This window comes from Chondrus crispus, genomic scaffold (assembly GCF_000350225.1).
Source record: "Chondrus crispus Stackhouse genomic scaffold, scaffold_226, whole genome shotgun sequence".
Classification (NCBI taxonomy): Eukaryota; Rhodophyta; class Florideophyceae; order Gigartinales; family Gigartinaceae; genus Chondrus; species Chondrus crispus.
This window is the reverse complement of record NW_005179103.1, coordinates 106,812-129,472: the sequence shown is the minus strand read 5'-3', so window position 1 is coordinate 129,472 and position 22,661 is coordinate 106,812. Positions and strand designations below refer to the sequence as shown.

The 22,661-nt window shown below is 51.7% G+C and overlaps 8 protein-coding genes; 5 read left to right on the top strand and 3 right to left on the bottom strand.

Annotated features, from left to right (window-relative positions):
- CHC_T00004322001 (hypothetical protein) overlaps nucleotides 1-3,931 on the top strand; it is a 4,455-nt gene extending 524 nt beyond the window's left edge. The window contains 6 exon segments of the mRNA XM_005715704.1: nucleotides 133-1,421; nucleotides 1,613-1,812; nucleotides 2,305-2,754; nucleotides 2,788-3,500; nucleotides 3,612-3,772; nucleotides 3,773-3,931. Of these exon segments, the coding sequence (XP_005715761.1) occupies nucleotides 133-1,421; nucleotides 1,613-1,812; nucleotides 2,305-2,754; nucleotides 2,788-3,500; nucleotides 3,612-3,772 (2,813 nt within the window). The 3' untranslated portion in view covers nucleotides 3,773-3,931.
- Nucleotides 3,932-8,521: 4,590 nt separating this feature from the next.
- CHC_T00004321001 (hypothetical protein) lies at nucleotides 8,522-10,177 on the top strand. Its single transcript, XM_005715703.1, has one exon. It carries the CDS (start codon nucleotides 8,522-8,524, stop codon nucleotides 10,175-10,177), a length of 1,656 nt encoding a protein of 551 aa, XP_005715760.1.
- A 189-nt stretch (nucleotides 10,178-10,366) lies between these two features.
- Nucleotides 10,367-11,214, bottom strand: CHC_T00009004001 (20S core proteasome subunit alpha 6). XM_005715702.1 is given in 2 exon segments: nucleotides 10,367-10,431; nucleotides 10,432-11,214. 1 exon segment carries the CDS (start codon nucleotides 11,212-11,214, stop codon nucleotides 10,432-10,434), a length of 783 nt encoding a protein of 260 aa, XP_005715759.1. The 3' UTR covers nucleotides 10,367-10,431.
- An 888-nt stretch (nucleotides 11,215-12,102) lies between these two features.
- CHC_T00004320001 (hypothetical protein) lies at nucleotides 12,103-13,533 on the top strand. Its single transcript, XM_005715701.1, has one exon. It carries the CDS (start codon nucleotides 12,103-12,105, stop codon nucleotides 13,531-13,533), a length of 1,431 nt encoding a protein of 476 aa, XP_005715758.1.
- Nucleotides 13,534-13,567: 34 nt separating this feature from the next.
- CHC_T00004319001 (hypothetical protein) lies at nucleotides 13,568-13,708 on the top strand. The gene has a single exon (XM_005715700.1). The coding sequence runs from the start codon at nucleotides 13,568-13,570 to the stop codon at nucleotides 13,706-13,708; it is 141 nt and encodes a 46-aa protein (XP_005715757.1).
- Nucleotides 13,709-14,000: 292 nt separating this feature from the next.
- CHC_T00004318001 (hypothetical protein) lies at nucleotides 14,001-14,615 on the bottom strand. Its single transcript, XM_005715699.1, has one exon. It carries the CDS (start codon nucleotides 14,613-14,615, stop codon nucleotides 14,001-14,003), a length of 615 nt encoding a protein of 204 aa, XP_005715756.1.
- Nucleotides 14,616-15,863: 1,248 nt separating this feature from the next.
- Nucleotides 15,864-18,167, bottom strand: CHC_T00004317001 (hypothetical protein). The gene has a single exon (XM_005715698.1). The coding sequence runs from the start codon at nucleotides 18,165-18,167 to the stop codon at nucleotides 15,864-15,866; it is 2,304 nt and encodes a 767-aa protein (XP_005715755.1).
- A 1,024-nt stretch (nucleotides 18,168-19,191) lies between these two features.
- On the top strand, nucleotides 19,192-22,593 carry CHC_T00004316001 (hypothetical protein). The gene has a single exon (XM_005715697.1). It carries the CDS (start codon nucleotides 19,192-19,194, stop codon nucleotides 22,591-22,593), a length of 3,402 nt encoding a protein of 1,133 aa, XP_005715754.1.
- The last annotated feature ends 68 nt before the right edge of the window (nucleotides 22,594-22,661 follow it).

Genomic DNA, 22,661 nt, shown 5'->3' with positions numbered 1-22,661 from the left:
CCCCCCCCCCGGCCCCCCCCCTCTCCCCCCCCCATAATCCCCCCCTTTTCCCTTTTCCGGCGGGCCCCCTTCCTTCCCCCCCCCCCCCCCCCCCCCTCCTCAATCCGCTTCTCTCTCTTCACCCTTCCTAAGATTCTCGTTTCCCCCGACCCCTCCCGCACGCTCCCCTTCCCAGCCCTGGCTTGTCTCCTATGATGTCTCTCACCCCGGCGCGTGGTCGACGTGTCTCCGACGGCCCGACCTCCGGCAAGCGCGGTCGTCCCGAGTCCTACGTACGCCGCTATTGGGAAGACATCGGCGTCCCCAACGTCGGCCCCAAGTGTATTTTTTGCGATCACCGCTCCGTTACTCGTCTCTTCCGTGCTCCCCCCGCTACGAGACACACCCTCATTTGCAAGAACGCCCCGGAAGACGTCAAGGATACCTTGCGTCGACTCACGAACAACAAATATTCACGCCGCCCGCCTGTAGCCTCCGACTCATCTTCCGTGCAGGCTGTTGCCGTCGCCGCCGCCGCTGCCGTCGAATCGAAGCCTCACAACCCGCAATCCCAGCAGCGCCAGCAACACCAACGGCAGCATCACCAGCAACATCGCACGCAACACCCGCATCCACAACAGCAACACCCGCATCAACAACAGCAACACCATCCCACACAACCTCTCCAGCACCATCAGCCGCAACCACAGCATCATCAGACCCAACCACATCAGCAGCATCACCAACCCCAGCATCATTCGCAGGATCAGTCCCAACCCCAGCAACCGCAACCGGTCTCTCAGCAGCCTCAGCAGCCCCAATTTACGTTCAAAACCTCCCCTCCAAATCAACCAGACCCGCACAGTCATGACCCCACCTCTATTCCAAGCATTGCTTCGCCACGGCATGTATCCGCCAACGTCGTCTCTTCCATGAATGGCGCCTCTACCGCTGCTCTCAATCCCGCGGTCGATGCCAGCGGTGTCCCTGTCACCGTCCGATCAGCTATTCTCAACGATCCCCGAAGTGTCGCCACTGTCCCCCGCACTATGGGTCTTGTTCATGCCGCTTCTCATGCTGTCAACTCAGCGACCATGTCTCCCGCTACTGATATTCTTTATGCCAGTGGCTCCGCACAGAGGTTACTACATCAGCAACCAGAAGAACTCACGAGCCCAGCGACCGCGTCTCTCAACCGTGCGTATGCTGAGTTAGCGTTTGCAGTCATGGAGGCCATGTTTCCGCCGGCATTGGGAAGAAAGAAAGACGGACATGTCCCAACTCCAGGCGAGTTTCGAGCAGCTTTGCAAGACATCAAGGAAGCAGCCCGTTGCAAGGCGAAGAGGCAACGCAATGAGGCTAGGGCTGAGGCGGCGCGCCTGCAAAACGCCATTTCCGTGCTAGTTACAACGAAGACCATCAGCGGAGCCACGGAAAGGCCGGTCGATGTAGTTGAATCAGATGATTCTGACGATGAAATGACCCCTCACACTGTTAATCATATGAACACCCCGCGGCGGAATGACTGGTCCAATGGATATGACAGAAGTCGCAAGTAGTGGCACCTACACACGATGCAGGGGGAGGACGGGGGATTCACATAGGTCGATACCTTGGGTTAGGCGAGGATTAGAAAGAGATGGTCCCCCAAAAGCTTATTGATGGGTACAAAGTTTTAGGAGACGGCATTCTGACAGCAGAACCTCTCAACGCAATCACTCAGAATTTCTCAGGCACCGCTGCAAGCAGCAGATTTTCACACACACAGCGTTTTCCATTAGATATATTTCGTCTTGCAGCCTTATGTAAAGCCTTGCGTATTTCTCTGAAGTTGTTTCCCTAAATTGCGTGAAGATGGAGGGAAACGTGGTGGTATAATTCAGTGAGGTACGAGATGTCATAGAGATAGAGAGGGAGAGAGGATCGAGGTGCTTGTCCCACCGGAAACAAATGCCTGTCTTTCAACGTGCGTTGACGTGGCGGGGGCATAAAACTTTTACACTTTGCATGCATAAATTGGTGCTCGCGAAATAAAAATATGTCCCCTCCTGTGCCTCTTATTCCGGACAATTAGGGCCAGCTAATGATGCACCTCCCCCTTTCACAGCCACATCTATTTCAAAAGCTACTTATTTTTGACGCACCCACGCCGTGGCGCTCCTCCACAGCTCTCCAACCCAACTGTCCGTAAGCCCGTCGCTCTCGCCCCTCACAGTTCGCATTGCCAAATTCTTCGCCAACCGCGATCTGCCTGTAACGCGACCCCTGTTCGTCATTCTCCGCTCAAGCCGCCATGTTGCGCTGCCGGGTCGCGCTGTTGCGGAGGATGGCGATCCGATATCTTTCGTCCTTGCCAGAGCACAAAGAGATTATCATGCCCAAAGTCTCCCCCACAATGACGGCGGGACGTCTGGTCTCGTGGAAGAAGCAAGAGGGCGAGGCGTTCGAGGAGGGCGAGGACATTGCCGACGTCGAGTCCGACAAGGCGACCATGCCCATATCAGCTCGCGAGGACGGCTTCATGGCCAAAATTCTTGTCGGGGAGGACAGTCCGGAGATTCCGCTCGGCGAAATTCTGGCCATCACCGTCGAAGAGGAGGAACTGATCCCGGCGTTTAAGGACTATGCGCTGCCTTCGGAAGCAGAGAAAGAGACCCCTGTGCCTGCTGCGGCTCCATCAGCAACCGATGCCGCGCCACCCTCTACTCCGCAAACACAATCTCCGTCGCCAGCACAGGCGCAATATACGGGGCCGAAGGGACCGGCCGTGATGCGGTTGCTGAATGAATTTCCCAGCCTCAACCTTAGCGCAATAGTGCCCACGGGACCGCAAGGGCGCATGCTGAAGGGTGACATCTTAGCTGCGATCGAAGCGGGCACCGCCTTTCAGGCGGCGCCAGCATCAGCACCGCCATTAGCACCGCCGACAGCGACGAAAGCAGACACTGCAGCAACGGGTGATTTGCAATTGGCCGAAGTGGATGGAATGCCAGCACATACTGACGTACCAGTAACGTCAATGCGTCGTGCGATCGCGAAACGGCTTGTATTGTCCAAGGCTGGCGTTCCTCATCGATATGCTTCATCTTCGTACGAACTTGACAACCTTCTCGCCATGCGCCAGCGACTTAACAGCATGGGCCCTCCGTCCAAGATCTCAGTCAACGACTTTATGATTCGTGCGATTGCCATTGCGCTACGTCGAGTCCCAGAAATGAACGTGAGCTGGGATGAGGGTAGCCAACAGGTGGTTTATAATGAAAATGTCGACATCTCGATGGCGGTTGCGATTGAGGGTGGACTCATTACGCCGATCGTGACGCGAGCAGATTCACGAGGATTGGCAGATATTGCAAAAACTACAAAAGATTTGGTAGCCAGAGCCAAAGGGGGTACTCTTGCACCAGAAGAGTTTGAAGGTGGATCATTTAGCGTGAGCAACTTGGGAATGTTTGGGATCTCGAAGTTCTCAGCGATCATCAACCCCCCACAAAGCGGGATTTTGGCAGTTGGAAGTGGATGTAAGTTTGATATTTGCACCGCGTTGTGCCTGGCATGCGTATTCTTTGAATAAGCTACTAACCGACTGTTCTCTTTGTCTTTTCTACGTTTTGATTTCCTCGATATTGCAGTCCAGCGAGCTGTTCTGAATGAGGACAATACTCTGTCAACGGTGACAGAGGGCACAGCGACGCTGTCAACCGACGCCAGAGCGGTGGAAGAAAAGACAGCAGCCGAATTTTTGAATGAGTACTCCAAGTGCATCTCCAACCCGGAGAGCATGCTCATGTGATCGGAGGCAGGGAAAGTCAGTGGTTGCACAAAACCATAATAAAGACAGAGTAACGTTAACTATCGAACTCGAAGACAGACGTCGATTCGCCATACTTGTGCAAAGGTGTATGTTCAAAATAGGGCGCTCGTGCTCCTGCATTCAAGATGTGTTCGAAGCGTCCTTCAAAGGTTTCCGTTTCGCTGGTTCAAAGAAGGTAGCGACATTCTTAACGCCTGGGATTCCTTTTATCACGCGAAACTCCCACGTCGGCAGCAACACGCCCCTCTCCACGCTCTTCAAAATCCACTTTGGCGACACAACAACGGACCTATCCGCCGGGCTAGCGTCAATCTCCTTCTGAATCTTGCTCGCGGCTAAATTATCAGCAATCACATGAGTGACCTGCTGTCTCCGCCAGAGCTTGTCCACGACGCCGCCGTTGCGCCACACGACGCCCTCAAGCTTCCGCTGGCTGGCGGACTTGACACCTGTGAAGTAGACAACAACGCCGTGCAGAATGCGCGTTTCGGCGCGAGGGGCCTGCGAGATGAGCTTCTTTTGCCGCACGTCGAAGTAGTTGGTGCGCGTCCACGACTTTTTCTTCGCGATTTGGCGCGAAGAGGCGGGGAAGGAGAAGGGAGCTTGGCGTAGTGTGCTGGACTTGCGGTCGGAGGTGGATGGCGCGGAGGGAGGAGTTGGGGTGGCGGCCATACTGAAGGGATATGGGCAAAAGGGGGTGTGGCTTTTCGATGGACGGCGATTTGTTCGGAGGGAAGCGATGTGGGAAAGGTACTTGCATGGGCGAGGAGAGAAAGGGGGGAGAGCAAGGGAGGAGAGAAAGGGGGAAAGCACGGGATTTGAAATGGAGGACAATGGGGCCTGCATTCGGCAAATTTTGGATGGCTGGTAGCCATTGGCCGAAAGGCGTGATGTTTTTAAAGGATGAAAATAAGCACGGCGCTCGGGGGGGCATGCCACATAGTGCGTAGCGGAGGCGCGGCAAGTACGTGCCCAAAGTGGATCACTTTGGCGGGCGCGCGCGTTTTTTGCGACAGGGATGCCCCGGTACTGTACGAAGCACACACACCTGATAGGCGCTGACGTCACGGTTTGGGAACGAAGACACGTGTGAGATGCAAGTGCGGATGCGTTGGCATCCCCCGTGGTACTTTCCCGCAGCCGTGTGAGAACTGAGATCAGTTGAACGTGCAGCTGGGGCTTGCCTCGCTGCATGCCGCTGCGTGGAGCGCCCGTGCAAACGTGACACTGTATGGTTGTTGCTGGAGAGTGCAGGGAATGGCTACGTATGTCGTGCCTATCGTACCGTCTGCTTTATGATTCGTATCAAACGTTTCGCCAAGGAGGCGGCGGTGGACATTCCAACGTCCCCCATCCCATTACCCTCCTGGCTTGTCTCGCTCCTCTGTGATATGCTTCAGCTTGAGAGGCTTCGCGGTCTTGTCTTGTCGTCCGGTGTTAGCGTACACTATTGCTGCACTAAACGATGGTGATATCTACTGCACGATACTTCAGGCCAAAAGACACAAAACTCCGAAGATGAAAAAGGTTTTTACACTGAGGGCCGTTCCTAACTCGCAGTCCCTCACTAAAAATTCACTATCAAGAATTGTCCACAACAAAGTTAAACCGACTTATTAAAATTCCTTGCGCCAATACCCAAATACCACCAAAGTTAGGGAAAGTTATAACGAACCATAAATACAGGCTACCCGCTCTCCAGTACTGATCATGACGACCACTCCAAACGGATTGCATCACGAATCGGCCGGAGCATCGCCTTTAGGCGGACGAGCTTCTACGAACCGACCAGCAGCCAATCCCGGAAGCACCAAGCCGCTCCAGCTTTTGCGAGCGGGCTCAAGCTTTTGCGAGCGAGCACCGCGGCTTGGCAGCTTCTACTTGAAGCAGCCCATCACGACCATTCCCCTTCAAGCGGCGCCATAGAACGCAACCAAAAGGAAATCCCAATTAATCATCTAAATCGGGGGGGTCGACACCATTGCGAAAGTCAGAAAGACACATGCGGGACGCATCAGTTGATAGACAAGCCAAGCAAGGAGGAGGTGATGTCATTAACCCTGCGGGCCTTCTTCTTCTCGGCCTTGCGAGCCTTGCTCTTCTTCTTCTTCTTGCGGAGAGCCTTCTTCGGAGACATGGGACGGAGGGACCAGGGGCTCATCGAGGCGAATTCCATCTTCACTTTCTGCACTTCATGAAGAAGATGGAGAGCCTCCTCAGTATTCATGCCGGGGCGGGTGAGCATATTGTTGAGGTCACGCTCGTTCTGTTCGATAGCGGCAATGATTTGAAGATCCAGAGCATCCATTGCTTGAGAGTAGAGGAAGATAGAAGTGTGTGTCTCGGGAAAAGGAGGGGGGGTGTTGTGTGCGAGGGCGGGGAGGTGAGGGGAGGTGAGAGGAGGTGGGGAGGGGTGGAAGGGGGGTCTGAGAGATGAGGAGGGGCTGTATATATTTTGTTGCGAATGGGGGGTAAGGTTGAAGAGAGGCCCCGAATTGAATGTATCGCACCAGGAGCGGGCAAGTGTACAGTATGGAGATTGGAGGAGCGGAAACAGGGCGGAAACACCGGGAATGCGAGGCGGCGTGCATTCGTGTCCGCTACGTAATCTGAGCGAAAACATCGACTGGGAGCTTCTGCGTGCGCTCAGCTCCCAGTGTCGGCCGAGTGGCCACAGACACGCCGCCATCAGCATTCGTCCTTTTTCTTTCTACGTCATTCTTTCAATTTTATCGGAAATTCATTATTTCTTGGCATCCCTTCAGCCAACCACAGCCCGCCAGAGAGGGGCAACCTACCCAGGCATGAGAAAGGTGATGGGCTGTCATTTCTTCCCGCATGGCCACCTGCATGCGTGCGGCAACGCAGCAACGCAACATGCAACTAAGCGCCCCCCCCGATTCAATTCCAGACCCGCAGGCCCCTCACTTTCCCGATTCGCTGCTGGATGGTGAGAGGAACAGGCCGATGACCGCTGTCATGGCCGCCGCCCTACGAGATTCTTCTCATCGGCAGCATGGACCCCTCTTGTTGCGGACGCCAAGGAGGAGGCGGCCCGTCGGATTTTTTTTAAAATATTTTTCCTACGTGGCTTTAGAAGCTCCTGCACAGCTTTGGCATCTCGAAAAGTGACACATGCGGTACACACACGTATGCTACTTGCAACAATATAAAGGATTAGCTAACGCAGTCTCATCGACTGGATCCTCCATAATGTCAGTGACGCAGAGATTGCTGAGCTGCAGCAATTTGGGAGCGCTATCTCCGTAAGAGCTGTAAAAAATCAACATGATCATCACTGCATCTATCGTCTTTCTGTCTCAAAGCAAACTACGTCAGACGGCGAGCGGCGAGCGTTTGAAGTCCATTTCGCCGCTCCTGCCAGAGACGTACACATTATTGTAACAATTTGCGATTACTCTCTAGAGCTGCTACGACCCTGCAGAACATCATTTCTTTTGCTGAGACAAGGGATCAGTTCTTTTTGATCAAGAGGATAGTATTTGTACACGAGACCGCTTCGTCTCAGAGCTCAGATGGCCATCTACTGCACATACAGCATGGTACATCCGTTCAAATCAACATGCTACGTCGAAGTCAGCTCTACTGTAGTTTAAATGTGAAATAATTTTGACACGTCTGGCTACATGCTCTTTTCCAGCGATGCAGCAGGTCCTGGTCCTCGGTCCATTCCCGCGTTTTCCGCTCCTCTTGGGGTTGTCCTCGTCGATAACAGTTGTGACACCATCGTAATTTCCGTCGTGCTCTACGCATTGAAATGAACCGTCAGAGAGGTTCATTTCTAGATGTAACACAACATTAACAATATGGCAGCTCTGGATCTGAGGGGAGCCGCCGATGGGACCTTGTCTCTAGCCCTGCGACCACATCCTTGTTACGTGGTCTTCGTAGATACGGCTGAGAAGCAACATCCTAGCCCCGATTGTGCGTTACTTCCTCCGTGCCCTTTTCTTTAGATATGGGTCGTTATAAATCCCTTCTTGTAGCTCCAGTTTGGAGACGGCTCATGCTATTCGAATATCTGTTGGAACACAAGAGTATGTCGTGGCAGGGATGCCCGGCCCCTCAGGAGCTTGAGCATGATCTTGTCAAGACCCCTACTCATTTGCTTCGGCTGCTCAAACCTCAATTCGCGCCCGCGACTACTACTGTATAGTACAGCACAGAAAAGGTTCATTCCCTCTCTTTTAGTGGTGCTCATGCATACTGTAGACCTTGGATGGACACAAATCTGAAGAAGACGAGTAATTACAGTCCGTACACAAGTGTTACTGTTGTCCAACTCTCACAGGTATGCTACTGTACACTGTACTGTACACTGTACACTGTACAGTGCAACCTTCTGGACGTCCAATCATTGGCAACTAAAACATGTCACGATACTAACCAATCAGTACCTTTCAGAAACTTACACTGTCAATTGTATACCGAAACCAATAGAAAGGTTTTAAAATAAAGGGATATCGAATAGAAATGCTTCGTTGCATCTTTCAGAAGAATCACGCTGTCGCATTATCTAGAAGGAGCCTGAAGAGAATGCCTTTCTACCAACCGTCGCTACGAGTCGAGAACATCTTCCCATCGACCACCTTGGGTCAGTCTTGCCCAACTACGAACCAAGCCACCCACAAGGCGCTTCACGGTTTTCAAAACAAGCACCAAACTCTCCTCGAAGGTATCTACCCACGCGGGACAGTGGGCTGAGCCATGGCATCCTCAAGTGGCGCTTTCAAATCGAGGGAGGCGTGGAAAGCAGCCAAGGAGCTTGAGGAGGCTCGCAAAGCTGGGACCGCCCCACCCGCCATCGACGACGATGGGAAAATCATCAACCCTCACATACCGGAGTACATAGCTCAGGCTCCGTGGTATATAGACCAAGAAACACCCTCACTGAAGCACCAGCGAAATCAGAAAGCGCTCAAGAGAAATTTTGACCCCCTTGGCAAATGGCTCCCACGTGGGGAGACTGTAGGGCCCGCCGCGACAAAATACAGGAAGGGTGCATGTGAAAATTGTGGTGCGATGACACACAAGAAGAAAAATTGTCTCGAAAGGCCGCGACGGAGAGGTGCAAAGCTTACTGGGCGCAACATTCGCCCGGACGAGGCCATTGCCTCAGTTAACCTTGATTTTGCAGGAAAGAGGGATCGATGGAATGGATATGATGAAAGTACTGAGTACGATAAGGTCTTAGAGAGGTATGAAAAGATCGAAGCTGAGAGGCGGGCTCTGAAGGTGCAGAAGCTGGATGCGGAATTGCGCAATCGCTCAAAAAAGCAAAGACCTGGGAAAGGAAATTCAGATGAACTCTCTGATGGGGACGATTCAGACGACTCTGATTCAGATATGGAAAAAGATGGTGCTGTGGAGCAGGATGCTGGTCAGGGCTCGAAAATGGTTGTACGCAACTTGCGAATCCGCGAAGACACCGCGAAGTACCTGATCAACTTGAATACAGACTCGGCCTACTACGACCCCAAGTCAAGGGCGATGCGGGCAGATCCTAACCCGGATATTAACTCCGATGACAAGGACTACGCAGGTGACAATTTTGTGCGATACTCTGGGGATGTAACAAAACTTGCTCAAATGGAGTCGCACACGCTGAAGGCAGCAGAAGCAGGGAGAAATCTGCCGCACCTTCAAGCGGAGCCCTCTAGAGCAGAAGCTCTTTTCAAAGACTTTGAGGCCAAGAAGAAGGGGCTCGACAAACGGCGTCAAGATGAAATTCGGGAGAAATACGGCGGCCAGGAGTACGCGAAGCTAGATCCCGGAATTGAGGGCGTCCAACAAACTGAAGCTTATGTTGAGTTCAGCAGCGATGGAAGGGCTCTGAAAGGAGCCAGGGAGATAATACCAGTGAGCAAGTATCCAGAGGACATTCTTGAAAAGAATCATAATGCAATATGGGGCAGTTTCTACAAAGATGGAAACTGGGGCTACGGCTGCTGTCACTCCACGCAAAGGAACTGCTATTGCACCGGTGACGCTGGAAAGCAGGCTGCATTGGCCACTGAAGCAGACATGGCGAAGAGAACAGAAGCAGCGATAGCAAAAAGGAACCCAGAGCCGCTTACGAAGCAATGGGAAAAGCTCGAGAGGGAAAGGCAAGAGAATGCATTACCAGAGGAAGAAGCCTTAGAGAAGGAAAAGGAGCACCAAAATGAAGTTGCGAAGCAAATCCGCAAACAAGCGCATGAGGAGCGCATGATGGCAGAGCTTGACACGGCGAGGGGGAAGCACTCAAGAATAGGAGCAGATGACCCAGGGGGAATGTCCAAAGCAGCGAAGGAAGCATATCAGTTGCGAAAACAGATGAGAGATGACCCCATGGCTTCGTACATACCGGAGAAAGGAACTTGACAACCGGGTGCATGGTGGACAACTCGCTGCATGTTGACGAAAAAGGAGGAGTGCCTGAAATGCAAGACGCTGATATGAAATCAAACACGTCTGCCCATCTTGAGCTCTGTATACCAAGCTATTTATGTAGACACAAAATTAACTTCATTCACTGACTTTGCTGAATTAGAAAGTGCGGCGCTAAAGGGAGATTAGGTATGAAACTGGACGACAGCTTTACAAAGTGACATGGCTTTCAAGAATGCGTGTTGATCCTATGCATCGGTCATGGCAGTTGAGTCGGCTGGAGGCGCGTCCGCTGCTGGTTCGGTATCATCTGACTCGATGGCGGCGAGGTAGGGCTTGACTTCATCGTCTTCATAAATTGTAAACTTGGTCCCTTTGCCAACAATAGAAACGGCGGTATTTTCTGAGGTCAGCTCAGTGTCCTTCGATGAAGATACGGTTTCTCTCAATGCAATGACGGCATGCTTAGTGAGCTCTTCAAGAGAGCAATCTTTGTATTGCTCAAAAGTTCTTTCCAAATAAGTCTTCGCGCCCTGGCTCCGTGATCCGATTGCCATGGCCATGTACTCGTAGTAGTTACCACTTGGACATGTCTGGAAAAGGTGAGGGCCAGTCTGATCGTATCCTGCAATGAGGAGACCCACGCCGTAGGGCCTCTTGCTTGCGCGCTGTGTCGAAACCTGGCACTTATCCGCAACGGAGAGAGCGAGACGTGAGAGGGCCAGGGGTTCCTCATAGACATACTTATGGTTGAGGCATTCAGTGCGCATGAAACGGGAGAGTACGCGGGCATCGGCAGTCAACCCAGCAATTGCAACGCCAATGTGGTCGTCAATGACGGACAGCTTCTTTTGATGAGAGGCCAATTCTGAGGCGGAGCGTTTCAACGTCGCCATGACGACATGGGTGTTGGAGCGGAGCCCGACGACAGCAGACCCTTGCTTGACCGCTTCCATGGCGTACTCGACCTGATGAAGACGCCCTTGTGGACTGTACGTGGTAATGTCGGTGTCATACTGATTGCGAAACATCCTGATGAAGATCAAGGATCCCTACTTCGTAGCGCTGCGGGTGAGCGGTGTGGTTAACGCGGTTGGGAAGAAAGAAGGCAGATGAGAGATCGTCGAGGTCGAAAGCGGAAAAGCCGTCAAGAGATCGATTCAAATGCGGGGAGAATCGGCTTTGGGAATGTTCGATTGTCGGCTGCAACAGTCGCGGGGATCGATGGGGACGAGTAGGCATACCGGTATCCACGTTTCCCTTTCACTCACCAAGTTGAACTATGTTGGAAGCGGGAGCCACGTGTGTGTGTTATACACGTGTTTTCATATTTGAAGGACGAGTGGAATACAGTAACCCAATTACAGTATAATATACACGTGTACACCTGTGAAGTAATTCAAGTCTGCGCGTGGCCATGTATTAATTAAAACATAGACAGAAAAATTATAAAAATTATAAAAGGAAACAGAGGAGCGTGTAACAGTAGCCCAGTGGTGCAATTTGCGGGGCAGCATCCAAATGTTAAAATGTTACGTTGGGGTGTGACGAGGATCGTATGAGCGACTTGAAACGCCAAGTGTCATTGAGCGAGCGGACAAGTGCCAAGTCATCCGCTCATCTGTCGAGTATGAGGCCGGCGAGGGCTTGAATTTCGGCGAGTACGACCGTTTTGCGCGATTTTTCAAACTTTTCCGAGGCCAACACCAAGGTCTGGTGTTGGTACAATCGGTATCGGTATGCGTTCCGCCACTGCGAAGGGACCGTAGTCTCATCCTCTGTGCTAGCCGTCTTCGTTACGACAGAGTTTTCCGGTCGGAATATCCGCCGCGTGAACTTGTCGTTTCCATTCAACCCGGCAACTTGAATACAACACCATCATCCCGAACGTGCGCAACGAACTGCCCCAAACATTTGCTATGGACAAGTACACGCGCAAGACCAAACCTCGCACGGCAAGGTCGTCGCAACCCGGGGGGACTCCACTCTATCGTCTTCCCCCTTCACACAACGTCACTCCCGCACCACCTGCCCTCGTGGGTCCTGTTCTCCCGGCGCGCGTCTCGACACCCGATCACGTCTCTCCGCCTGCAACGCAGGAGCGAGATGAGCAAGTCTCTCGTCCCACGTCGACCTCCCTCTCGCAAAAACCGCGAAAGCGATTCCGCAAGAAAGTGAATGGCCTTTTCGGCGACCAAACTGACCTCAAAAGACGAATGTCTAAGCTTTTGCGCGAAACCGATACGACAGCCCTGCTTCGCGATGACGAATCAGACCTCACTCAAAGTAACTTACCGCATCAACCCGCGTTTCAGCCCCCCGTTGCCGTTCTTCCGTCTCCAGAGACAGTCGTGCGGAAACTGAATGAAGTGGCCAGAAGAAGCAAGTGCGTACCACCCGGCGAGAAAGCGCATCATACGACCTCAAGTCCATCTCATACCGTTGCAAAAGAAACCTCCTTGAACCCTAGTACAAGCTTGGATTCGTTTGATAGTCCGGAATTTGTCGCAACCGCCAGTCGCGCATTAGGGTCTCCAGCAAGGTTGCGTGCCGTGCTGAAGAGCATGGGTCGTCTCAGTCCAAGAAGCAATGAGCGTTTCATTGACGAACTGCAGTTAGGATTAACCCCAACCCCTGCGGCGTCGCAAGAGCAGGAATTCGAAAATGCAGTCTTGGAAGACATCACAGAGAAGATTGAGCCACCTGAGATACCGAGCGTCGACTCTTCCGAGCTGGAAACCGAAAACCGCCCCGCCTTGTTGTCGATGTCCCCGGTATCTGTTGAAAGAACAGCAGCGCCTGCCGTTTTACGCAGGAAGGTGCGACGACTGGACCGTGGATATCGGTCTGCCGACGTACTGCGCGCCCGGCTTCAAGGGTCGACACTTTCAGAGATAGCAGCATCACCAACCTCCCGAAGGCGTGGTGAAAAGGCAACAAGATGGCGTACAAAAATCCGAAGATTAGATTTGGGAGAAGGGGATGATGTTGTAGACAGCCATCAACCGAAACGACAGCGCTCCGCGGCTTCTCGTGTCGAAAGCCAAGAGGAATCAGATGGAATATACTCTGACGGTGCTCCTCCGAAAAAAAGAAAAGTGCGCGAGGAATCTGAGAGAGACGAACGCGCTGAAAATGAAGACACTTACAATGCCAGTGACCCCCTCGCGATCTTAGTCGATGCAGCAGCAGCGGAGGAACAGAAGCAGCGAAAGTTTGAGCGAGGAGGGAAAGACTCGTCAAGCAACCGGACGGAGGGTGGTACTGTTGGGGCGGGGCAGAAATCCTCAAAAGAACGCCGCCGGAAAAGGAAAAGTACCTCGCGGCAAAGAGTATTAGTGTCAGATTAGTTTTCCCCTAGCTTTCCTAGAGTTTTCCTAGAGGATGTTTAACTTGACAAAAACTGACTTGCGATCCATTGTATCTGTGTCCTCAACGTGCTGTGGTCACATATCTCTGAAGAATACCGAGGGACGAGGGCTGACATCCGTTTTCTCTCAGTCTTGCTCAAGCCACGGCCGGTGAGGACGTTTCCGACCAGCCATACCAGGTGGCACATTCACCGACGGCATCCGTTAGACCTCTGCTGGAGTATGCACTACATATTCTCTTAACAAGCCGATTTCCCAAAATTGTTCTGTGGTGTAAATCACTCCCCCTAGTTCTAAGATTTACACGCCCATCTCTCGTCCTGTCCACCGAGCACTGAACCATCGGATAACCTGTCCAGCAAACAAAAACCACACTGTACCAGCATCAATCAATCTACTACATGTATTACGTCCTTCTCCGTGGGAAGAGATGGACTTGTGGAAAGTCATGAGGATGGATATTCGAATCCGGAGGCCATTTTTGGAAAATAAGTCACTGCAGTTGAAAAAAAAGTCGAACGAAGATCGTTTCGCAGATCGCTTGCCATCACCTCCCCAATCCAGAAATGTTGCCATGCATAAACATAAGAAAGACCTAGCATGCACCCTGCGACGACGTCTAAGATATGATGCCTGCCGAGAGCCACTCGAGACATACAGATTGCCAGTCCCCAAACAATGGCAAACGCAGTAAAAATCGGGGACACAGCCCACGAAACAAGGCCGGCAGAGTAGTAGTACTGCGAATAACACACAAAGGATGACAGAAACCCGCCTCTTGTCGAGTGCCCAGAAGGGAAAGAGAATTGATCAACGGCGTGAAGTGTTACATGGCCAATGCCAGTATTGTAAACAGGGCGTGACCTTCGAAAGAGTGGCTTGAGAATGAGAATGACAAGAAGGTCTAGAACTGTAAGGGCTAGAAAATTGAGCATGAGGGCCGCCGAGGTTGCCGAGAGGTGGGTTTTGCAAAGGAAAAGCAGTATGGGGATAGCTAGCCAAGGAACGCCGTGGCCACTAACCTCCAAAGCGAGTAGAGGAATTCGTGTCACAATGTTCATGGCGTACCAGCGATATACCATATACGATGCGTCTTTGTCCCATTGCAGCAGCTTGGAGAAGGACGAAGTACGAGTCGGGGCCATCCCTTCACGTGGAGAGCAATCCCCTACCGTGACCGTCGTAGAGTTGGGCTGGGCTGCAGTGCTCAGCATGTAATAGCTTGAATGCCGTACAGTGTAATAGGAATGATAAGAGGTGGAGACCGTACAGACCGAAGCTGCTCTCAAGAATCGTTTTCGATGTACGGATATCGTATTTGCCATACGACGCGAATCTTTCGTCCGGTGTGGCACTGTAGCGCAAGAAAATAGCTCAACATGGCATCACAGACGTGATTCGCACAAGAGCACAGCGGAGTAATCGTTAGAATCTAAAATCATGGCTGATTCTGCATGGGCCACCATGCGTCAAGACTACAACGCGTGACGACCTATCTGTGTGGGTTTATTTAGTCGCACGTTCTACGTCTCCGTTCTAACGGTATCGGCGATGCGCTGCTCATTAGTCTACAGGCTTTCTCGCGTGCCCGTGACGTTGCTCTGACGATGAAATTCACCGACTTTGCACTCCGGGACACCATAAGACGCAGAATGAGGGTCCCCCCTTTAGGCCGGGGTTACAGTAGGAGGCCCGGCGGCTGGGTGTGTGTTAATTGGAACCAGCAGATCCTAATTTCAGTTTTTTAACAGTTTCTTTGCAGTTTCTGCTTAAGAAATCTCTCTACTGTTGTACCACTCGGGGACACAGTGTACACAACGCTTCGAGGATGCACTGCTGGTGGCAGCAGTGGCCTGGCACCAGGCAAGATCCAGCGCATGAACCTTGACTTCCCCACGCAACTCTTGTATGGGCTCCAGCACGACCCGTCGGACATGCAGGGCAATGCTTGCGGAACCGTCATTGCCGAGCTCAACAGCTCAGGGATAGGTTTTTAAGTTCACAGCGACGGGGATGTTAACTCTTTAAATCCCAGTGGCGGGCACGGAACTAGAGAGGTGAGCCAGTATATCGAGAGGGCTTTCATGAGGCAAGTGGCAGTAGGTACCAGACTGGGCAGTGGGCTTCCTTATAAACTATCAGAGCCGCGTTTTCGATGGGGTAGGAACCTGACCACTCCCCATTAAGGTAACGCAAACTGTACTTCATTGCCATGATCACATATGCTTCTTTTTGTACATGTGGCCATGGGGCAATGCGAGTTAGTAGGGCAAGTTCGAACAAGGTAGAAAAAAGTTTATTTGATTTCGCTACTTGTGTGGAGGTCTCGGAAAGTCATTTGCAGGTGCTGGGAAGTTGGGTGGAGGCGTCTCCGGGACAAAGGATGACTGCGGGTAGTTGTATGCACCTGGGGGATAAATTATTGGAGCAGAGGGATACATCTGGGAGTTTGGCCCTGTTGGATATTGGAGCGGTTGGCCCTGAATACTTGACGATGGATGCGCGTTTCCCATCCCAGCCCATTGCGGGGAGTATGTCGATGGAGGGATTGGGGTACCTTGGAACTGCGTAGGAGGCTGGTTGTAGGGTAGAAAACCATTCGGGGCGGGGAATGGTACTCTCCCTCCAGGATATGGACCATGCGGCACCATCGCTGAATTAGGGGATCCTTGATACGTTTGCCCCCCATTGACCCATGGGGCTCCCGGTTGGTGCATTAGGGCTGAGGGCGTGTACATGCTGTTGGAATAAGCATTGTTAGGTGCGACTCTCGCATTCCCATGTCTCATTGCATTTGGGGGATGGACCGCATTCACCATTCTATTCTCGAACTCATTGCCACGTTGCCCTCCCCAGCTTCCATGGTTCGGTTGTCCTCGATGGAAGGCTCCGTTACTAGCTGCAGCTCCGGTCGCGCTCATACTCATGTGAGGAGCTGTCGGTCCTAGATTTGGGTTAAAGCCGTCCCCTCCACGGCCAGGTACATACGCAGATTGCGACCTCGTCCTCCAACCTTGTTTTTCATTCTGAAGACGCTGCCTCGGCATAAACCTCTTCGGTGTCACTGCGCCCCGTTGTATAGATTTCGCTGATAGAGATGTGGGCAACCCCCCTTGCCTCGCACGCTTGCGACTACGGCGGGCCTCGGCCTCGGCCTCGTCATCAGAAAACTCCTTATTTCCGACTTCCTCGTCAAAAAAGTTGCTCGAGTCGTACCCTTTTATGTGGACATCCTTTGCACGAACAGTTTTTGAAAGCTCCGGCACGTAGAACACATCCCGTCCCACTTTAGCGTTCACTTCGGAAATTTCTTCTTCGTTGTTGAAACGAATAATGTAATACGGAGACCTCACTTGGCCGAAGGTCTCGAATATCTCACCGAGGACAGTTCTATCGCCGAAGCACACAATCGAACCAGAGTCAAGCGCAGATGCCTCTGCGATATCCCGTTCGCTTTCAACACAAGGCATACCGGAGGACTTCGCCTTCTCAGCTTCTGTGCTCATGATGATGACCGTCTTATCCATTACCCCTGAGACCTTCCCGAGCGCTAGAAGCTTGTGCGCTGCAGTCACTTGTATTGTAGGTTTTTTTATCTCAATGTCATTCACATTTTGCTCATTTTTTGTTCGCAGTGCGGCCTTGTCCATTGGTCCTTCGTCATCCTTCATCATCAAAGCCGTGGTCGCAATGACGACCTCAGCTGATGAAGGACTAGATGAATCACTCTCAAGAGTTGATGAGCCACTCTCTGAACCTTCGCTGCTGCTCGATTGCGATTCAGAGGATGGAATTGATTTGTCGGAGGGGCTCTTGAGGGTCTTCCCATTGTGAATGTTTTCAGGTGACTTCTTGGGGGATTGCGAGTCCTTCGTGTTCATTTGTTCATCTTTCATGCAAGCTTGCTCAGGCACATCTCCTTGTCGTTCACTTGGATGGCTTGAGACAGCTTTGAAACCCTCAAGATTTTGCTTTGCTTTGCCCGCAACTTCCAAGGGCTTTGAGTCCACTCGCTCTTCTTCCCTGAGCAATTGTTGCGGAGGGCAATTGGATTGCTTGTCCGAGTTATTTGCCAGTCGATCCTTATCCTCGACAGCTTTCTGTGACTTTATCTCGGACTGTAATTTCTCGGACTTGGACTCTAAACGTAGAGATTCAACTTCCTTCAAATCTCCCTGACCTTGCTTTTCGGGTATTCGCTTCGCAGCGCAGTCTTGTTTTGTGACGGAGGTACGTTCAAACTGATCACGTTTTTGGACAGGCTCCTCAGACTTCCGAGCAGAGTCCAATTTGCCGGCCTTTACTAGCGTTTCTGTCTCAAAAGATCTCTCGGGCTTATCGCTTCGCAAACGTGGAGTTGTCATTGAAGTCAACTCAGAACACCTGAATGACGATTCGTGACGTTCTTCTTGTGCCGCTTCATGCACGCTCTCTAGAGGGAGCGGTTTGCTCTCGGGTTTAACTGCAAGTCGGTCCAAGGCGTGGGCTTCCGCTGCATTCTTGGCGCAATCAGCAGGCTTTGATTCCCGATAAGTTTGGAGGGGCTTGGAATCTCCTCGTCCTTCATTCTCAGGCGCTTTCTCTGAAATATCAAAACGACGTGGTACCTCCATGGTTGCAGCCAACTCTGGCGACCTGCGTGGCGATCCCTTAGTCCCTTCGAGAACCTTTTCTTCCGTCGTAATTACAATGGCTGCTGTATCCTGTGAGCAATGCGCCGCAGCGCTTGGAATGCCGTCTATTCCGAACGTATCGTCGGCTTTTAATTTTTGTTCAGGAGAGAGCACGCTTGGTGACGCCGGGAGTACTGACGTAGTTGGCGGTACTTGTTCATCGACATGTTTTGTGTCCTGCTTGGAATGGTCCTCTGAATCAATGGTAGTGACTTTCACATCACTGCGAATGGGCAGGACGGGGGTACTATTTCGCTCGCTCATGGAGTCCCGAAACGTAAAAGCTGGATGTGTTTCTTCTACGAACTTGGCTTCAATTGAGATGGCACTTGCTCAATGTCGTTCACCCTCAAAGGGCAATAACCATGCGATCTCTCAGAGAAATAGCCTCGCCGGAAGCTGAGGTGAAAACCTCTTTTCTTGTTGTTGCAACTTCACTGCTGCTAGAGATGGCTTCTCCCTCTTCGATAATGCTCGAGCACCGCAAAACCTTATTTCCTCCAGACGAGGGCCGTTCTTCTCGGCAATGAAACGGAAAGCCAGAGAAGTATTTGCACATGCAAGCTCAAAGCTATGCTAAAATGCTTAGGGGCAGCTGCGTCAATTCTACCGCCAACGTCCCACGGCCGAGCACCGCCGTTGCAAAGATCAAAACGGCTAAAAGGCTAAAACAGCGTCGTGAAGCCAAAAGTCTGACGTCCTTAAAAAACATCCAATGAAAAGTCAGTGGATCGAACAACCAATGAGAAGTCAGACCGCTCCAGGATCACTGTGCACATACTTATGATCTTCCGATTTGCCGTCTACGGCAAAGCTTGTCACGGGTGATGCGTTCATGGGATAGGATACGGCGTCATCGTGAGGCATGCAGTGGAGCTCGAGTCGCATCTTGCTCCGGATATCCGAGGGACGGGCAAGGGAGCGGTTTCTCCAAGTCGGAAAACCCCTGTAGCGAACCATTCCCATGGGCGAGTCATCTTCCTCATTCATCCCTATGTTGCCTCGATGGCGCCTGCCTCTCATGGCGCCCTCTCAGGCCCGTCAAATACGGCATCGTATGTGCACATCCTCATCTGACGGGGCAAGATCTCTGAGTCGCCTGCGGGAAATGCAGCGTTCTATCCTGCAGAGGCGCTCGAAACTTCAGGACAAGCATCCACCGGGGCCACCTAAAGACGAGGCCAAGGAGCTCGCCGAAGCCCTTTTTCCGAACGCAAGTATGCAAGCTGCAAACAAAGCTGGCGTCGAAGCAGACTCGGCATATCAGGATGACGTTAAAAGAGAAACTTTGGGTCCCCTTGGAATTGAAGAAGAGAACAAACGAGACGTACTACCAGAGAAGACCTCAACTGTACACGATGAGAATTGCACGGAGCTGCTGAGTAGCAATCCTGCAGAAGAACTTGCGGAAGATTTCGGTCCCGTAATACATGAATGGGGAAGGGGCGAGCCCACAGGTATGCGGGAAGTACAGGGAAGTTGGCGGGTCACAGCATCTACGCGAAAAAGGCCGTCTGAATCAGTAGGCCTCGGCAACGCACTTTCCACCCAGGCTAGAGACGACGACGAACCTTCATCTTCAGCCCTAGGGCCGATTACTACGATCAGGAGGAGTAGTTTCACGCCAAAGGAAAACAGTCATGGTGATACTTTGCAAGGAAACGTGTCAAAGAGGCCCAGAAGCCGTCCGGATGTGCTTGTGAGACCTGAAGTGGGTGGCGATGCTACTTCTAGCACGAATGCAGAGCTATCCCCTATGGATGCCAGCATTAATATGTTGAGCCACATTTCCTTGACGAGAGGGAATGGGCGCCTGCCGTGGAAATCCGACAATTTACGTGACACGGCACAGCTATCAATTGAAACAGAAGTTGTCCGGCTCCCATTCCTATCCTTGTACACGAATGGACCTTCCTTTCAACGAAAGGAATGGAAACTACCGCGACCAGGTTTCAGGCAAATCAAATTTGCAAACAGTTCAGCAACCGAAAACCTGAACAATAGTGACTGCAGTCCTATATTAGAAAGTCTCAACGAATACCAACGACATGCTGTCATATCAGATCCGAATCAGGCGTGCCTTGTTCTCGCCGGACCAGGTTCCGGTAAGACGAGAGTTTTGACGCACAGAGTTGCGTATCTGGTGAAAAAGCACAATGTTTCACCATATCGAATTTTGGCAGTAACATTTACGAATAAGGCCGCGGAAGAGATGAAGAAACGGGTTGCGGAGCTGTTGGGAATCAAATTTTCTCCAGCATGGGCACAGGACGGCGGTCCTCGCCTTGCATTGGGCACTTTTCACTCTATTTCCGCTCGCATCCTTCGAAAACACGGCTCTGAAACGGGAATTACTTCTGACTTTGTGATTTGCGACACATCAGACACTCGGCAACTCATTTCGCGATTACTAAAGAACGAGCAAGGTTCTACCCCTGATTATTCAAGTATCAGCGAGGCTGTAGCAGCAATCTCAAAGCTCAAGAACGACCGAGATGGTCAACTAGAAAAGTTTTGGCCACGCCGAGTGTGGAGACGCATTAATGAGTTACGAAATCTTTACGACAAAGAGCTAAGGGCCATGAATCACCTCGATTTTGACGACCTTCTGTTGGAGACCAGGAAACTTCTTCAAACGTCGGAAAGAGTTCGTGGGACTCTTCAAGAGACGTACGAACATGTTCTTGTTGATGAGTGGCAAGACACGAACCATGTCCAGTTCGACATCGTATCTCTTCTGTCTGCGAAACATGAGAATCTTTTCGTCGTTGGGGATGCGGACCAGTCTATATACAAGTTTCGAGGGGCTGATAGCGGAAATTTGGAGCGCTTCATGGAAGAGTTTCCCAACGCAGCAAAGATCGCGTTAGAGGAAAACTATAGGTCATCCGGATGTATTGTCGCAGCCGCCCAAGCTGTGATCGAGGGCAACACTGACCGACCGTCGAAAAAAATGACGACTGTCAACGACTTTGGGGCCAAAGTTATTCTCCGTGAAACACTAGATGACAGACAAGAATCGCAATATGTTGTATCAACAGTGAAGAGTCTCCTGCGGGAAAATTCTCTGAGGTCGTATTCCGATGTGGCTATTTTGTATCGTACAAACGCACAGTCTAGGTTAATAGAAGAAGCTTTCATCCAAAATGATATCCCATACCGACTCCTGTCAGGTACAAAGTTCTATGATCGACAAGAAATAAGAGACTTAGTCGCTTATCTTCGTGTATTGTCGAATCCAGCCGACGATACAGCCTTCAGACGAATTGTGAACACCCCTCCGCGGGGGATCGGCAAGAAGACGCAGGAAGAATTCGAACAGTTTTGCTTGGAGAGGCAAGTGCCTCTCGTTCTGGGGCTCAGTGAGTTACTTAAGCTATACACAAATGGGGACGTGAGCGATGGCGCAATCGGAATGGGAAGGGCTGCTACGCAGAAGCTTGCAGGTTTCGCGGACATGCTGAGCAAACTGCAAAAAAGGTCTGAATCATTTCTTTCCGACGAGGAACCCAGTCCAGGGAGTGATTGCGTCGACACGTTGCTCACGGCCATCATCGAGGAGGTTGGCTACCGTGATTACGTTGAGAAACGAGAGGGAAATGGCTCTGCGGCATCTGAAAAGGTGTTAGAGAGGCTTGGGAACATTGAAGAGCTTGTTCGTGCGTCCTCGCGGTTTAGTAGCCTGCATCGATATCTTGAAGGAGTGACTCTCATGGTTGATACCATGCACAAAGGAGCAGGGAACGCCGATAATGGTTCCTCTGACAGAGCTTCTGCTTCACTGATGACGTTGCACGGCGGTAAGGGCCTAGAATTTGGAGCTGTTTTCATTATTGGCGCAGAGGACAGTGTGATTCCTATCTCGCGAGGAGCAAAGGGGGACATTGAAGAAGAACGCAGATTACTATACGTGGGAATGACAAGAGCGAAGGAACACCTTCAAATCACATGGAGGGCTAAAAAACTAGTTTTGCAAGGTGGAAAGGCCTTCTCCCGTGAAAGTTCGGGGCCATCTCGATTCCTTGACGACATTCCAGCTGAACTAGTAACTCGTATTGTGACGCCATCGTCCAGTAACAGACGTTCAAATCACACACACAGCCCGGCCCGGCGTCGCGGGAAACACAAAACGGGCCGCTTGTCGTCTCAGCTGGCTTCTTTGTCTCTCGAAGTGGAAGGCCCTGTCACTCAATGGCGAGCAGGGGATTCAGTACGCTGCGGCGAGCATGGAAGGGGCACAGTAACCATTGGAGGACCTGCAACTGAGGGAGGTGCATGGATTGAGGTCATGTTCGCTGACGGATCACGGCACTTTGTCAACACAATTGCCCAAAATGTGGAGTTGTTATACACACCATCGTCATGAATGTGGCAGTGTATCGCGGCGCGACAGCAGACTACACTGAAGCTCATTCACACTCTGTGGAAGGGTTG

What these genes read in the sequence shown, in the direction of transcription:
- CHC_T00004320001 (XM_005715701.1), top strand. Translation starts at nt 12,103, where the DNA reads ATGGACAAGTACACGCGCAAGACCAAACCTCGCACGGCAAGGTCGTCG.
- CHC_T00004321001 (XM_005715703.1), top strand. Translation starts at nt 8,522, where the DNA reads ATGGCATCCTCAAGTGGCGCTTTCAAATCGAGGGAGGCGTGGAAAGCA.
- CHC_T00004316001 (XM_005715697.1), top strand. Translation starts at nt 19,192, where the DNA reads ATGGGCGAGTCATCTTCCTCATTCATCCCTATGTTGCCTCGATGGCGC.
- CHC_T00004318001 (XM_005715699.1), bottom strand. Translation starts at nt 14,615, where the DNA reads ATGAACATTGTGACACGAATTCCTCTACTCGCTTTGGAGGTTAGTGGC.
- CHC_T00009004001 (XM_005715702.1), bottom strand. Translation starts at nt 11,214, where the DNA reads ATGTTTCGCAATCAGTATGACACCGACATTACCACGTACAGTCCACAA.
- CHC_T00004319001 (XM_005715700.1), top strand. Translation starts at nt 13,568, where the DNA reads ATGTTTAACTTGACAAAAACTGACTTGCGATCCATTGTATCTGTGTCC.
- CHC_T00004317001 (XM_005715698.1), bottom strand. Translation starts at nt 18,167, where the DNA reads ATGGAGGTACCACGTCGTTTTGATATTTCAGAGAAAGCGCCTGAGAAT.